This window comes from Heterodontus francisci, chromosome 9 (genome assembly GCF_036365525.1).
Source record: "Heterodontus francisci isolate sHetFra1 chromosome 9, sHetFra1.hap1, whole genome shotgun sequence".
Taxonomy (NCBI): Eukaryota; Metazoa; Chordata; class Chondrichthyes; order Heterodontiformes; family Heterodontidae; genus Heterodontus; species Heterodontus francisci.
This window is the reverse complement of record NC_090379.1, coordinates 33793493-33811160: the sequence shown is the minus strand read 5'-3', so window position 1 is coordinate 33811160 and position 17668 is coordinate 33793493. Positions and strand designations below refer to the sequence as shown.

The following is a 17668-nucleotide window of genomic DNA, read 5'->3' as shown; positions in this document are numbered from 1 at the left end:
GGAATAATCTATCGAAGAACTCTGCCAATTGTTTGCTGCAGTAGTTCATGCAGGAGCAGGGGCTATTACCTCTACAGTACAACCATTGCAATACTTTTCTTTTTTATGTCTGCTTGTATATATATTTTGTTAAATTGAAGGAACAACTGACAACATAATTGCATTACCAGTGGCACCTCAATATGCAGTAAGACCTGGACAACATTCAGGCTTGGGCTGATAAGTGGCGAGTAGCATTCGCATCACACAAGTGCCAGGCAATGACCATCTTCAATAAGAGAGAATGTAACCATCTCCCCATGACATTCAATGGCATTACCATCGCTGAATCCCCCACTATCAACATCCTGGGGGTTACTATTGACCAGAAACTGAACTGGAACAGCCACATAAATACTGGGACTACAAGAGTAGGTCAGAGACTGGGAATTCTGCAGTGAGTAATCCACTTCCTGACTCCCCAAAGCTGTCCACCATCTACAAGGCACAAGTCTAGAGTGTGATTGAATACTTACCACTTGCCTGGATGAACGCAGCTTCAGAATACATTCTCTCCCTCCACCACTGGTGCACTGTGGCAGCAGTGTGTACAATCTACAAGATGCAGTGCAGTAACTCACCATCCCTCCTTCGACAGCACCTTCTAAACCTTTTCAAGGACAAGGACAGGATACAAGGCTTAAATAGGGACTGAATCATTTCATTGTGTTTTAGTCTGATGACCCCCTGCTTTCAACCCTGCTTTGCCTGTAAACAACTATTGGTCTTGATTTCCTGTGTGCAAAGGCATGACAGATTGATTGTGATGCCATAATTACAGCCTCTACCTAGTGCTATTGCTGCCCCAGGAGATGGAACTCTGCTGCATCCTGTTGTCAGGAATTTCTTGATTTCACTAAATGAGCACAAGAACTCAACCCACAGCCTGAGGCAGAGTTCCAGCCTCTAGAGCAGGTAGAAACTGCGAGTGGCATTGATTTTCATTCACAAATGCAGACAATGGGACACGACCCCATAACACTGACTGCATATGTAAAACATGGAAACTTGGCTTGTATCAACAAAAACAAATGGGTTTGAAATGTAGAAATTTTATGTCCTGAGCTGGATGAGAATTAGAGAGCTTAACTAAAAATGTAACAAGATCATCTTCCTATGAAAACATGCTATAACTGCTTCACAATTAGAATTATTCCCAGATGGAAGATGTCATCACCAGCACAGAGGCATTAATTAAAACACTCAAAAAGTGGACCAAATCCTGATTCAGCAGCATGAAGGGTGAAACTAACCTGGCGCCAAGATAGAGGAATAAAAATATTCTGAATCAGTCCCTGATGAAAAAAATGGATTGCAACATCTTACCTTCTCACCATTTTTAAATTCTAAATGGAAAAATGGTGTGTAGTTTCTATGACAGCTTTAATAATTTCATTTGTGGCCTCGATTATGCACAGGACAGTCATAACAAACAGTGAATGAAAACATAAGCTATACTCAACATAAACCCATCTTGTTCTCAGTAAAGGTTATTTGCTCTAATTTACCGAAGCTTGTTCTAAACGGATGTTTCCTTGTTGACATGTTTGATTTTCTGCTATTGTTTATTGAACAAATACATTATCTGATATTTTAGTCCTGTTTTTGTAAGGTGCTGTAGCATGCACAATCTCCTGCAGTTGTCCATTATTCTGAAGAGCACTTTTGAGGATCCTTTTCAGCTTTTGATGTGTGTTGTTCCCTTTACAGCTATCCAAGAATTTCCAAGTGATCTTTTTACCAATAAGGAGAGGCAACAAGGAGGAGTATTACTTCATATAACAGGAGTAAGTATACTTACATTTACAAGATTTTCACTTGGGACTATGTCCATAGCATATTAATTGTATACTATCTTCAAACCAGCAATAGCCTTTCTAGGTAATGAAGATGCAAATAAAGAAAATGAACATTATAGCAAAGTGGAAATAAGATTTCTTATCCCATGTTTACATTATGAAGATATTCAATTAGTATAATACACTTCAATTCTTCCCTGCCATCAGCTCACATGGAAAAATTGTAGCTTTATTGCCCATGATTTGCGACCCACCAATTTTCTGACTCACACTGGTAATGGAGAGCTACCTTACCACAGACAACTCGGAAATTCTGCCTTATTTCCTCATAATAATTTATCTCCTTAAATTATTAGGTCTGTCATAAAGAGTCATCCATGTTATTTGTTGTAGATAATTGAAGCAAGATTAATTGCTAAACTGAAGAAACTGGCTTAGATATTCACTCTATGTATAGTCCCACATGCACACAAACAAACACAAATAAAAGCCACATTTTAGGCACAGACAGATTCAGCATCATGCAGGAAGTATTGCACAGTGGAGTATTGATCTTCGATATAGGAGCACGCTTCCCAAACCACATGTCAGAAAGCATGCTTTGAATTAAATTATGAACCAGTTGAATAGCATCTTCATCAATGAATAAACTGGCAAATGATGAGGAAGCAGTTTCATGCTGTGTCAGATGGTATAACAGCATAACAAAGTTCAGGAATGAGGAAAGGCCAGTAGCTTGTCTAGTTCATTCCTTGGCATGTTTTGAAATAAATTATGTCAATGAGAACCTGGAGCTTAAGTTCCTCTAATTTTTTCTCATAACTGATCCTTTTTACAGTTTAGTAAGATCAGTCTGGTTGATCTTTCAATTGCAAGTATAACTCCTCTGTGGTGAGGTGACCAAAGTCTAACACTATTCTAAATGTAGTCTAATCAGTGCATTATAAAGCTTTAGCATAATTTCTGTCGAGAGCATTCACCCTTTTCGTGTTATATATCAACTGCTTCTTAAAAGATCCCTGTGACAACCACATCATGTATCCAGCATCTACGTGTACGTGTACCTGGAAACCAGACCGAGTGTGATCTGGAACATTTCATTTCTTATCCTTTTTTCTACAAGAATTACCAAGTATTTTGCCAAAGTATTTTTGTTTTTGTAAAGTTGATCTCTGCAGAGAAAGCTTCTTTATTTTTTCTTTAACCGGTGAGTGTGTGTGCATGGGTGTTGAGTTATTTAGAAGAGAATATATTTATACTTTTATATTTCAACCTTTGTGTTATTAAGCTTTGCATCTTTATTGAATTAGTCTTGTTTTATAATAAATTAATAATTTAGATTTTTAAGCTTCAGCCAGCAGGCAGCATCCTTGCCCAATGATTTTGACATGCCCAAAGCCACCAGCTACCTCTTTCCACCTGTTTCATATGGATAGTTGGCCAACTGGATGTAAATGAGGCCCAGTTGTCAAAGTCAGCTGAGGTATCCAGTCGAGAAGCCCAGGCAGCAAGGACATCAGCTGTCCCTGACATCCTACCTAGGAATTGAAATCGACCTCTGCATGTCAGAAATCATGATCTCATAACCGCATGTTTATTGTTTCTACCGAAAGTCACATGTGAACTTTGCTCTTCAGCAATCCATTTGAACCCCTCTTCTTCTGCTCCTCCTCTACATGTGACACAACAACAAGATATACCAGTCCCCTGTGATTCCCATCCTAGCACCACCTTTTTGCATATGCTGACACTCACTCTCTCCCTACGAAATACTGGGCAAGAAGTATCTACATCTACCTGAAGGGCGTTTGAGAGCTATCCAGAGTGGACTGCAAGGAACAGGCACGGGTAGTCTCATGAACTTGCTTCCATTATTAATATTTGTTGAGGACTTGTGTTTAAAAGACTGTGGAAAATACCTGAGGAGATGCTGCACTTGTTTTTGTTAAAAGGGTCATCGGAAGGACACTTGGGACTTAGTTCAAAAACAAACACTTACTGGGAGTCACATGTCTTAAGCTAAGTTAACAGCAGGAGCCTTGCTGGCTTCTGGAGCTGTTTACAGAGAAGCAACATGTCTAGGTTTATGGCTCATGAGGTTTGATTTCATTTTGGATTGTTTGGAGTGCAGTTGGTGTGTATTCTGCTAAGAGAGAAGCCACCCAACTCATCCTTTGCCACCTGTGTTGAAAAATCTTCTGAGAATCCACTATGATAGCTGCACCCACTGATGCAGTAAATCTCCCAAAAAGCCTGCAAGACTTCCTCTCAACATCTCCTGAATGAACTGCTTCTGAAAAGATCCCAGTGACAACCACATCATGTATCCAACATCTGCGTGTACGTGTACCCGGACACCATACTGAATGTGATCTGGAGCATTTCATTTCTTATCCTTTTTTCTACAAGAATTACCAAGTATTTGGCCAAAGTATTTTTGTTTTTGTAAAGTTGATCTCTGCAGAGAAAGCTTCTTTATTTTTTCTTTAACCGGTGAGTGTGTGTGCATGGGTGTTGAGTTATTTAGAAGAGAATATATTTATACTTTTATATTTCAACCTTTGTGTTATTAAGCGTTGCATCTTTATTGAATAAGTCTTGTTTTATAATAAATTAATAATTTTGTTTTTTATTAACAAAACCTGGTTGGTGGGTTTGTATTCTGTAACAGATAGATAAAAGTATTTAATTGGCCACGTCCATACCTGGTTAAAATAATTTTAAGTATATGTTTTGAGTAGAGGGAGGCAGTGCACTCCTCCAATGTTAGAGAAATCTCCAAGCCTGTTTGTGAAGAAGACACTGAGACTAGGATGCTTTGGTGTAGATTGTTTATTGCCTGTCACAGAGCTTACTTCTGCTCTCCAAACAACACCACCAGCCAGTCCTGGCTGGCTCTTTATATATACGCACTTGAATACAATTAACTAATTAACAGCCCACACCTGTTCACCCTATTACCTTGAACAACCAGGTATTTATCTTTAAATACCTATATATAAGAAAAAGGAATAAAAAACAAATAATGACACATTTGCCTTTACATTATTTATCATTAACTTTCAACAGTTAAAAAAAAACTTGTTTAAAGAAAAAGCGATCTTATCGTAAAACAATTTTTCCACGTTTTCCTAACTTATCATCACACAAGACAGCCGTCTTTGAGGACATCCAACAATTTTTTCAAACAAGCACCTCTCGTAGTAAAACAATCCGACAACTGATGATTTGCATCAACCCATTTTATTTTGGAAATTTCTTTCCAACATTTCTTTTATACTCGCGAGATCAATCCTCAACCTCTTTTCTGCGACATTTTTTGTCAAATGGGCATTGTCCCAGAGAGAATGGTTATCTATGTAGTATTCTATAGGAAAACTCTTCTCCGACTGCCCCTTATACAAGAGTTCCTTTAAAATACTCAATAAATACATACCCATATCTATTGTTTCTATGAGTGCAAGTGTCTCAGCAGCTAAGGTGCTTTTAACCATCCTCTTTATTTTCTTCGATTCCCAGGCTAACGGACAACATTGATAATTTCTTCCCACCAAAAGTATAATGAACCCTGCTGCGCTTGAATAACCATCAGGAAGATTAGCGTGTGAGATGTCACTAAAAATGGCCAATTTCATCTCTTCTGGGTCACCCAGTGCTGGAAACTTGATTGTACATTAATCAATACTCAATTTCTTCAATGTCTTATTTGCTTTCAGCACTTCCCCAACAGTAGCATGTTTCAGCATGGTGCTCAAATCAATACATCATAGCAAACATCTGGCCTAGTTTGTGTGCACAGCCAGTTCAATTGCCTGATTGAGCTCCTTAACTGGTCTAATTCTTCCTTGGTTGCAGAGTCTTCCTTTTGTGAGGATCTGGCCTGATTTATTGGGGTCCTATTAACATTCACTAGGTAAGACTGTTGATTTAGAGTTACCCCCAACTTAGTCTGCCTAATATTCAACCCTATATATTTAAAAGCTCTGGAAGCTTGACTTCCAATTTTAAATTCCTGTAGAACTTTATCTACCACAAATTTCTCAAATGTCTCAGATCCTCCGCACAGAAAATCATTCACATGCATCAAGAAAATGCCTGCTAGTTTTTCTTCATAGTATCAATAAAACATTGCCGGATCCACCTTCAGTTGAATACAACCAGCTTTTAGTAGGACGGACCTAACTGAAAAATACCACACTCTGGATGCGTCATTTAGCCCATAAACACACTTGTTTAGCTTCCATAATTTCCTTTCTATATCTCCAGCTTCTTTTGGTGGCTTTAAAAATACTTCCCTTTCAAAATTTCTCCCCTTTCAAAAATGCTGCTTTGATGTCAATGGACTTACATTCCCACGAGTGTGTCGCTAAAAAGACTAGGAAAATCCTCAAACTTGCTTTTCCTGCTGTTGGGGAGTCCACTCTAACTTCTTGGTTGCCTAGTCGTTCCTCAAATCCCGAGCTACAAGTCTGGCCATCGCTTTACATGTACCATCGGGAAGTACTTTCTCTGTACAGATCCATCTATGGGACAATGCTGGTTGTCCTCTATCTGTCACCTCCGTGTATATGCCAAACTCTCTCCAACTGTCAAGCTCTTTTTGCTTGGCATCTTTTATCAATTTACCACCTAACTTGTTAATAGCCACGAGAGCTTCTCTATCATCTCATAAGGGTTCCTACTTCTTGTGGCACCCCTCGCCTGCCTTCTGGTCCTTACTCTAGTGAAACCATGTCCCCTATTTGAGTTCCTATCCCTTTCTGGAGTACTACTACTCGACCTGTCCCTCCTACAACCAGACTCCCTTTCACAAATTTGTGATCTTTTCCTTGGACTATGTTCATTTTCAGGCCCACTGTCTGAACTTATACTATGTTTTCTGGCCCTTCACATCTACACTTCCTTCTGACAATCTAAAGGTCTGATATCCTGTCCCTTGTCTTGCACATTCAGCCAATGTTTGTATGTCCCTGTGGCCTTTCCAGCCCTTCCTATAATGGTGCCTTCCCTCCATTCACTAGTCCCCTCTGGCATATATGTCACTCTCGTCCCAACTTTTGGCAGTTGACCTTTGGGATAAATGGCCTTATCTGGATCTTCACTATCACTTGGTCCACTCTCAGTCAGCCCATTATCTGTCACAGTCTGTTGCTGGCAAAGGTCCGACATATGTACATGCGAAGTACATGGTGTATCATCAGTGTCCATCATTTGTTTAGGTTCTGTCAATGTATAATCAGTGCTAATAAGCCGTGAGGAATGTACTCTAACGGTTTGGTTGCCATGTTGCAAAATCACTGTTTTGCCATCAGTGCCTATAACTTTTCTTGGGCCTCTTCATTCTTTCTGCCCTTCTGTTTTGTATTGCGCCATATCCCCGGAATCAAAATTCTTTACTAATGACCTGATCCGATATCTCAAAGCTCTCCTGATTTTTTCTGAAACTTCCACCTTAATAAATGCTCTTCTCCCTGTATGCAGGTCATTCAAATGTTCCACAAATATTTAACCAATTGTAGTCCCCTCTAAAGCCGGGGGATGATCCCACATTACCGAAGGTATTTTCAGATTCCTACCATAAACTAATTGATATGGGCTGTATCCCCCAACCATTTGGAGCCTGTTTTTCGCATATGCTGCTCACACCAGAGCAGTTGTCAATTTACAATTTGGCTGGTCTGCTAAAATTTTTAGGAGCATTTTGTCAATCATGGCCTGATTTCTCTCACAAATCCCTTTACTAAAAGGACTTTCTGCTGCCGTGTGCATTGCTACAATGTTCATATTTTCACACATATTCCTGAACTCATCATTGGCAAATTCTCCTCCATTGTCAGTTAGAAACCTAGCTGGTGCTCCTAGTCCTGTTCCTATCCACCTTTCCATTATCTTGTCCACTATTACTTTTTTTTCTTTACTATAAATTACTGTCGACAGACTGAATCTAGTCTTCACGTCTATAAAGTGTAGAATAAAAATGTTTTTTTCTTTATCCCATACCTTCAAGTCCATCACTACAGTTTCATTAAAGTTCCTTGCTGATGGGAGAATCACTACGGGTTGCGATGGCATCCTCCTGTATTTTTTACAGATATCACATTTTCCTCTGATATCTTCAATAGGTTTAGCGTTGTCATCATCTATTATCCCTGCATCTTTCAACAGAATCTTCGACCTATGACAAGATGGATGTGCAAACTGTCAATGTAGTTTTGAAATAATTTGCCTTTTCTCCTTTAAATCCCTACCCCCGGATGCCATTAATATTTCTTTAACATCCTGCTTAGAGATGTTAGGTCTCGCTAAAGGAATACAATAATGTCCCGACTGTGTAAACCGCAAAGCTACAGATTTCCCAAAGACAATCGCCTTATCACGTTCCATATCCAATTTCATCCGAGCCTTTTTCATAGACAGTTTACTGAACAGCAAAGGTATATCACTGGATACTACATCCGTACTAATAAAATGATTTACCCCTGCTATTTTACATAGAATTACCACTCTTTTTAGTGATTTCAACGTGTTGTCATCCCCAAACCTGAAACAGGTAGAATTGTCGTATGACCTAGTTTCGGGACTGGTGACTGTAGGGATTGTCCCGAGTTTGCCTGTGGACAGGGTTGACCTGCTCCAAGGTAATGATCTGGCAGGGATGAAGGTGGTAGCTTCCCCAGTAGTGAAAGAGAGACCGCAGGAGGTCAGAGAAACAGGGCAGTGGCAGGAGACAGTCCCCTGCAGTTTCCCTGAATGTGTAGTGAGTCAGGCCATGATCAAACCAGCTCCCCAGAGTAGGCTGAATTGGCACTGCAGGCAGATGCCCATGAGGTCTGTCCGTCTGAGACTTCCTTTGGAAATTTAGAAGACCCAGTGAATGAGTTAAATAGATTTTCCCTAGCTGAGGCTCAGTGAGCTGACCCAGTATTGAGAGAGTTAGCACAGTCTGCCCAATCTGAAATTGAAGCAGAGGGAGTCCCTGATTGCTACTATTTAAAGAAGGTTGCGTTTGCTGACAGCACGACCACTAGGTGGCGCCGCACTGGCGCATGCACAAATGCAGCCTGTGCCTCTAAAACGTCACAGTCTGCGACGTCAGCAGCTGCCAGGACTAAAGATGACGCTGCCCAAATAATCACACGAAGGCAGCATAAACACATGACAGCACACAATGGCAGCAGGAAATGAGCAAGCGGGCGGGCTGGTGAGCGGGCGGGCTGGCGGGCTGGCGGGGGGAGGGGTTGGTGAGGGGGAAGCGAGCGAGCAAGCGGGTGGGCAGGCCAGGGGGGAGCGAGTGGACGGGCCGGGGGGTGTGAGCGAGCGGGCGGGCCGGGGGGTGTGAGCGAGCGGGCGGATGGGCGTAGGGGGAGGGAGCAGGCGGGTGGGCCGGGGGGAGAGAGTGAGCGGGCAGGCCGGGGCGGTGAGAGCGAGCGGGCAGGCCGGGGGGTGAGAGCGAGCGGGCGGGCCGGGGGGGGTGGGGGGTGGGGGGGTGGAAGTGGTGCAGGTGGTGAGCGCATCTGTCGCCACCACCAAGGTCTTCGGCCATGCTCTCCCCGCTTCCCTGGCTCTCTCCCCGCTTCCCCCACCCCAGGCTCTCTCCCCGCTTCCCCCACCCCCGGCTCTCTCCCCGCTTCCCCCACCTCCGCTTTCTGCACACATTACTCAATGATGTAATCTGCGCATGCGCCAACCAGTCCTGGCGATGCGAAACGCAGCGCATGCACAGAGAGTAGGAGCCAATCTGCACATGTGCACAGATTGGCGCAGTCTGATGATGTCAGCTGCTGGCTGCATTGTCGGTAATCACATTGTTTAAAGAATGAGGTACTGATGAGGAATTGGAGTTCTCCTCACAGACCTGAGAGCAAGGAGTGGACACTGGTTCAGCAGTTAATGGTGCCACAGAGGTACTGGAGAGAAATAGTAAGAATGGCCCATGAGATTACAGTGGCTATGCATGTCGGTATACGATAAACCAAAGCCTGCATAAGACAGCAGTTGACTGGCCAAAACAACACAAAGATGTGGCGGAGTACTGTATGAGTTGTTACCTGTGCCAGGTTGAGGGAAAACCCCAACCAATGGCAAAATCTGCATCGCTAAGTCTTGTATCAGTGTTTGGAGGAGCCTCCAGCAGAGGGCTGATGAACTGTAAGGGACCCCCGTCGAGAACAAAAGAGGAGAGGCAGGCACAAGCCTGGCAACAGGTTAGAAAGGAATGGGGGAAAAGGAACCAAGAGGGCAGGTTAAAGGAAGTCCGGGAGAAATCCCAAACGGAAACCCCTACTGTGCGGTCAGCCAACCCCAAAATATTTGAAAAGTTAGACCCCACATCCTCCTATGTAAATGCAGACACTAGAAGCACCCCACCAGAGCTGCTACTAGCACTTATAGGCACCTGCAGAGCCAAAGAAAGTCCTCAAGAGGGCAGAGAAACCGTGATTGTGATGCCTCACCTAGTCGAAGTGCTGCAGGGGGTTGCAGTAGAATCTGGACAAATACCTGCAAGCAGGAGTGTCCCAGAGGACAAAAGGAAGATTAGCAAAGAACCACCCCCCACTGCATAGTCAGGAAAAAAGGGAACCAGCCATCCCCTGTGAAAAGCCCTTGCATGACTCATCAAGGTACTGAAAGAGAGTTCAGAGTGGAAGCACCTACTGCCACCCCCCCAAACAGAACTCCAACCTAGGGCTGATTAACCTCCACCCCACTCCCCACCCCCCCCCCCATCCTCCCCCCACCCCTCGCAGACCTGAACAAGAACAAAGCTCCCTTAGGCAGTCATGAAAATGTGCAAATTGGAAAAACTGCCCCAAAAACCACATGTTTATTGGGATGCCAGAAAAGTCCGTTGAAAGCAGCACTGCTACCAAGAAAAGACAGGCTGTAACAATTGTTAGGGTTCTGAATGAATAAGAGAGATGCATGTGTGTGTTCCTGTCCTTATCTTCTCTCTATCCCCTTTTAATGAAATGCTCTTTTTTAAAAATCGCATTTCATTCCGCTGGGTGTGGAGGTGTTACGCAGACCCCCACCTGCCAAGAATGCGACATATTAATTTTGTCATATGAACATTGATTTTAAACTGTTGTTGGAGTGAAGAAAGGACTTATTAAAAAAAAGATCACCAGACACTTGGCTGGAAAAACATTTTCATACTAACAAACAGTGCTTGGAGAGACAAAGGACTATTCCTTGGTCCACTTAACCCCAAAATGGGCTGCGATCATCAGACATTGAAGATGAGGATGCTCACATTCCAGGATGACAGGTAAGATGACAGAATCCACAAACAGAAGTGGTCAAACCAGCTAGTCACATGACTAATCTGCTGGGCAACCTGGGGTTTTTTGAATTGTGCCACAGAGAAAGATGCAGAAGGCTATTTAAACTGGAACCTGGAACAAGGAAGCCTCTCTCTCTGGCTTTCTCCCTAAGCCACCGGACCCACGGAAGACATGTAAACGTCAAGAGAGAAAAGACTCCGAAATCGAAACAAGTTGAAGTGTGAACTGGGCCCCAACAAACAGCAGGACTGGCTGGCAACCAAAGACTCCACGTTGAACTTAAAGGAATGTAACTACCAGATATTGCCTCAAACTTTTCCCCTTTATTCCTTCTACTTTTTCTGTCTCTATCTGCATGTGTGTTTATCGCATATGCATGCTAGCGTGGCTGTGTTGTATATTCATAGTCGGTAACCGGATTAGAGTTTAAGATGAATAAACTTCTACCTTTCTTGTTTAAAATATAAGAAAACTTGTCTGAATTGATTTCCTTGTCTTACAATTGGAAAGTGGTGAACAAGGATTCGCTAAGGGGGAGCTAAAACACGGTGTTTTAAAAAAAAATTAAACCCTGTTAAACCAGGCAAAGACTGAGAGGGAATCCCTAGACCCCTCTCACCTCGTCGTAACACATGTTAAGCAGCCCTCAGCATGTCCATCTCTGGTGTTGCTTAAATGTGACAAGGACCATCTAAAGTCCCATTATCTACCTCTTTGAATGCAGCAGGCAGCTACGTCATGCATTTCAGCCACTCAAGTAACAAGCAGAAGGAGAACTAAATTAAAGAGGTCATTTATCACTTGCACCAAAGGGAAAGTTAGTGCAAAGAGACACCAGATCACACATACAGTTGCACTACAGTGGTTGTGCATATTGTCATTGGCAATAAGTGGAAGTGACATTGATGAGGTAGCCTGAATGGGAGCTGTATGAGTTGATGTGCACAAAAGAGCATCTGCAGATGATGGCATCTTGGTCTTGGGAAGGGGGAAGATGTGGACAGGACTATTTATGCAATGGCCAGGTGTTGGTCAAGATAAGGTCTCTTGTATCAGATTAACATGAATGTCTTTTGTAGCTTCCGACAAATTGTCTTCAATACTTGCTACAATACAACTTCATGGTCACTTTTACTGATACCAGTTTTTTTTTAAATCTCCAGAGTTAGTTTTAAACTGAATTCAAACTCTTAAACTTGCCATAGTGGGATCTGAACTCACATGGTAATGCATGCTAGTTTAATTCCCTATTCCCTGCCTTTGCCCACTGGAGCAATGCCTGAAAATCTCAAAAAATAAGAAAATCCGCTCTCCGGAACTTTTATGGGATCATGTTCCACTGGAGTTGCCCTTCTGTGTAGGATACATTTCTGTTCTCCTTAAGATGCCCTCCAGATGTATTTTCTAAGTTATCTATTTTGGGTATGAGAATGCCTTGAAGCCCTTGATGTTAAAATTCAAAGTTTAAACTCAACTTTGAAGGTGTCCTCCCCAGAGCTTGATTTTCTGTTTTTTTTCAGATGTCATCTTACTTCCCTGGCTGCAAATCTCACTTCCATCACCTTATTTTGATTCCCACTGGAACCAGTAATGGTAATTTATACTGGTCCATAAGCCTTTGGTTTCATGATGCCTCTGGAGAACTGTGTCAAGATGCCACTTACATTCAATAGTTCCTTTTTATTTTGATTTCCATTAACAAATCCCATGTGGTTAAAACACAGAACAAAACCTCATTGTGTTATAGTTGTGATTTCTGTTACATATGAGTATGAAATACTTTACCATAAGAGTGATTTGATGGGGCTTGTCAAAAAAGCTGCAATAAGCCTACAGATGCAAATGGTCTATTGGCAGTTTCCAGATCAGTCAGCCAACAAAGTAGCTTAATTTAGAATTATCCATCATCAGCTATATGTTTCAGAACGAAACATAAATTGTCTTTCTGAGGGACTGGGTGAAAGCTGCTGCCTTTTATCCCTGGGACCTGGATATGATTCAAGCACGAAAGTAAAAGCAAAATACTGCGGATGCTGGAAATCTGAAATAAAAACAGAAGGAGCTGGAAATAGTCAGCAGGTCAGGCAGCTTCTTGATGAAAGGTCACAGACCTGAAACGTTGGCCTGAAATTTTTACTGCCGCTACCGTAATCGGCTGCAGACGTAAACAATGCACTTGGCAGAGCTGCCGCGATAGTAAACGCGGCGGCTCATTTAAATGGCCGGGGTGCACCTCCCACTCTGATGACGTGGAGGGGGCGGGCGATCCATCCGCGGCAATGGCGTCAGCAGCCTTTGTGCAGGGCTCCGAGCTCTAACATTCAATTTAATTATTTAAAGATACAGTGTTTTTAAAAAATAAAAGAAAATGATCCTGACCCTCTCCACCCACCCTCCCCCAATAACCATAGAATTGATTACGTGCCCTCTGTCCCCCACATAATACTTACCTTGTGCACCTGACCTTCCCCCCAAAGTTCATAAACTTTAAACTTTACCCCTTCCCACCATCCCCTACACCAATGAGATGACTGTGACCCCGCTCCCCCATCTTCCGCATAGAGAAACCTACCTACTCCCGTAACCCCCTCCCCCGGACGGGGATCCGAAGGCGCTTCAGTGCTGGCCACTGGCACCGATATCGACCTGGGACAGACAGCGGGAGCAGAAAGGTAATCAATTAGTTGATTTAGATCAATTTAAATATTTAAATGGGTCTCCTGTTCACGAGCAGTGGGGGGGGCCGCCATGAGGCCTCGCCACCGCTGGCAATAACGGGCTGGGCCTTGCTGGCATCGAGGCCCGTGGTGGGCCTCTGCAAGAGGCATTTTTCAGCGCCCTCAGCCACAATCCCCGCCGTCGCGAGATCCGTAACATTCACCCCATAGTGTTCATCTTTGTGGCACTATGGATGCCATTTCAGGTCCAAAATGTTGCCCGCATCGAGAACGCACACACTTCTGGTGCTGGCTACGTCAGACGCCACTTTTGGTGGGTTGTTAGCACAGGTGCTAGGCACATACACTGGAAGTCTCTTCTTCCTCTTCTACCTCTTGCTCCTGTACCACTGCCTGGTGAGGTATCTGAAAGGAGAAAGGCACAAGGGTAGGGTTTTGATGAGAGGATTGATGGATGCATGCTTAGACCATTTGCAGCTTGTAAATCAGAAGAGCTTATAGGATGACAGGGAAGTAGGACGTGAGAAGGAGGATTAGGTATGAGCATACTGTCATCTTCGACGGTTTTAGCCCTGCTGCTGGCCACAACATCAGTTGTGGCCACAACAATGATGGAGAGCACGGTCTGCTCCATTAGAGTGAGGACAAGCAGCTGTGCCTGGCTCCTGCCAGCCATGTGCTGCTACCTGTGGATGTGTGACATCGTGTCCTGCAAGAGAAAGAGAAATGTGTCAGTCAGTGCGGTGCAATCTGTTTGGGTGATGTGACTGTCATGTTGAATAGCTGGCAACATGTGCAAGCTGTGAGATGTGGGTGTGAGGCTTGCAGCAATGCTAAGTGTGTGAAGGTGAGGTGAGGCTATGAATGTGAGATGTGAGTCAAGGTTGATAGAGATATTTAGTAGGTGAGTGAAGGGTGGGTGGTGAATGGAGCAGTGAATGAGGCTAGTGGTACATTTATAAGGATGTGGCATTTGAAGGTGTATTCACTGACCTTGACCCCTGGTGTGAGGTCATTGAACTTCTTGCAGTACTTCATCTTTGTCCTGCTGGCACTGACCATGATGGCTATCTGCCCACTGTCTGTAGGGCCTCCTGGTCTCCTATGGTTAGAAGACCTCCCTCCTCCTGTGCACCTCCTGCACCAAGGTCTCCAATGCTACGTCGGAGAAAGTTAGAGCACGCTGTCTGCTCTTTTGTGCCATTATTCAGTGTTCTTCCTGCTTTGACAATTTCCTCCAACCACTGCCAGCACCTGGTGCAGCCAGAATGCACCTCCCCTTTAAATGGTGCAGGCTGGCTTTAAGTAATACCGGGTAGTATTAAGTGGTCCTATCTTCTCAAGATTTTGCACCGCCTGCTCAAGAATGCAGCCACTCAGCAGTGCGTGTGGGGCTGTTTTTATGCCACAACCTTGTAAATGAGCAGGTGGCATGAAATTTGCATGCTATCTTCATCGAAAGCAGTGGGTATGGGTTAACTGTGCATTGGGATCCCCATGTCCGTTTTTGGATCTTACTGAATTTCATGACCTCAGTGCCTTATTTTCAGACCTGGAGGCATCTAGGCACTTAAAGTGATAACCACGTAGTAACGCTGCTTAGTTACTACTGAGTTGAAAAGGTGCTATTTTCCAGTCCACTGCATCTTAATTTTAGAAGCAGTGATAAATTAATTCATTAAAAAGGAGCTTCGTTCAGATTATTCAAATTTCGACCACATCGCTCGGCCTGTACAAATGAACATAATGCACATTGCTTTCACTGTGAAACACAGAAAACAACTAACAGCAGATTACAATGCAAACCATGTTTCAGTAACTCAGTATTCTAGTCAAGAACTATATTAAATGAAAGCGTGCATCTTTTTGGATGAACAGCACAAATCCTGCAAAGCAGTACTGTCAAAATGCCTGGACTATTACAGGCTATAAAATAAAATAAGGTCCAAAGTAATTTATGATGTGCAGGACCGTGTGAATGAACCAACAATCTTATGTATCTTACCAGAGTGAAAATAGTACATCATAAGAGAAGGCTGTCAATTCTCAAAGATAGCAGCAAGCATCATTTCCCTCACCAATCAAAAGTAAAAAGGCTGGCAGGCACTAAGAAACAATCTGGCTGCTCTTAAAACTTCTAGCTGAGAGAACCAACTCCTTCCTTTGAGACTTCTGAAGTAGGTGGTGATGTATCTTGTTTTTGCAAATGCGCTAAAAGATAACAAAAAATGTCCATAGCTTCTTCCATAATATTCATGTAATACTATTTAGTAATGCCACATTAAAGATGTACAGTGTTCCTTGCTCTAATTTTTGGAATAAATATTTATTTGTTCATTGTTTACCGAAGAGTATTACTGTAAAAACACCTGGGCCATGAAATTCCATGTTGATTCTCCTGCCTCCCACAGTTTTCAGCCAGATCGGTTGTTTCTCCCGGAGTTTCGCCAGTCTCCTGCTAAAGTTATAGCTGAAAAATGAAGAGCATCTGCAGAATTTCAGGGCCGTTCAGTTCAATGATTATCTATAGTGAATTAAGACACATCCTTCCTTCATATCTTCACAGGCAAATCTTTTCCTTCAATGTGCATCATTTCAGAGGAAGGAACAAAAATTATCACAATGATGAGATATGTGGCTTTGGGGTGCACACCCAAGCTCCCAAAGAGAAGGATTCTGCTCAGAGTGTGCCTTCAACTGGCAGGACCATTCACGGCCTTCTCTGAATCTTAACAGTCAATAAATTCTATCAATGACACACCAACCAAAGCAGAAAGGGGTTGGTCTTTTACCACCTACTACATTGTATGCAATCATATATGGACCCATTAATCCTTTTTGCTGTGTTGGTTTATAACTGGCATGGCTATGGCAACTTTTAAAGCAATCAACTAAGTTGAATGTTTCTCAGCAGTGTAATTCTCCACCTTAAGATGGGAAGTCATCAATTCAGTATCTCCCAGCAGAAGCCCACTCCTGTTGCCCATTTATGAAGGTAACATGAATGTTATGCATGCTGAAAGCCACAGGCTAGATAATTTTGTCTTTAGGATACAAACAGAAATCATGACAAATGGAATTTTGGGAGGGCCGGGATGGTCAATGTGGGACTCTTAGAGAGAAAAAAAATCATTTGGGGAAAAAGAATTTGAGGAAAAATGAGTGACATTTGTTCTTCTGTCTTCACAGGCTGTGTATATGTTTTACGCACTGGCTATAGTTTGTGATGATTTCTTTGTTCCAGCTTTAGAAAAGATATGTGAGGTATGTTATAGCGCATTTAGTAAGACATTGACATCACTAGAAACAAAAGTGTTACTTGAAACCTGCATAAAACAATAAGCATTTGGTTAGCAATAAAATGAACACAGTAGAGTGTGTATTTGCGTATTTTACCCAAAATGACATGAGTTCAAATAGAATCTGCTTTCATGGATCTGAAGAGATGTGTCAAATGCAGCTTGAACTCATGGTTTTGATGCACGCTGTCAATGTACTTGTGCACAGAATGAACATACAGAACCACCAAACCAGTTTGTTCTGAACACATTCCCAAGGAAAAACTTCAGCTGTACCATGGTGTCGCAGTTGTCCTAAAGTAGTGTTGCAAATGAGATGGGGAAGAATCTATGTAGCATGCCAGGCTTTTATCAGTAAAGCCCAAATTCAAGGACTCATCAGCCTCAATTTTGCCAATTATCTATATCTTTAGAAATTTGCTCCTAATTTGCTTGGTAAAGATCACACTTACAGTTAATAATTTTCATACAAAGATGTGTAACTCCACTGTGAATCATACAGACACTAATAACTCACAGAATTGAATATAATTCTCGGTAAACAGGATGATTGACAACCTATGAAAGCA

General features: G+C 42.7%; 1 protein-coding gene across 1 annotated transcript in view; it reads left to right on the top strand.

Annotated features, from left to right (window-relative positions):
* LOC137373449 (sodium/potassium/calcium exchanger 4-like) overlaps nucleotides 1-17668 on the top strand; it is a 338168-nt gene that overhangs the window by 215443 nt on the left and 105057 nt on the right. The window contains exons 3-4 of the mRNA XM_068038272.1: nucleotides 1750-1826; nucleotides 16990-17064. Of these exons, the coding sequence (XP_067894373.1) occupies nucleotides 1750-1826; nucleotides 16990-17064 (152 nt within the window). The remainder of the gene's footprint in view (nucleotides 1-1749; nucleotides 1827-16989; nucleotides 17065-17668) is intronic.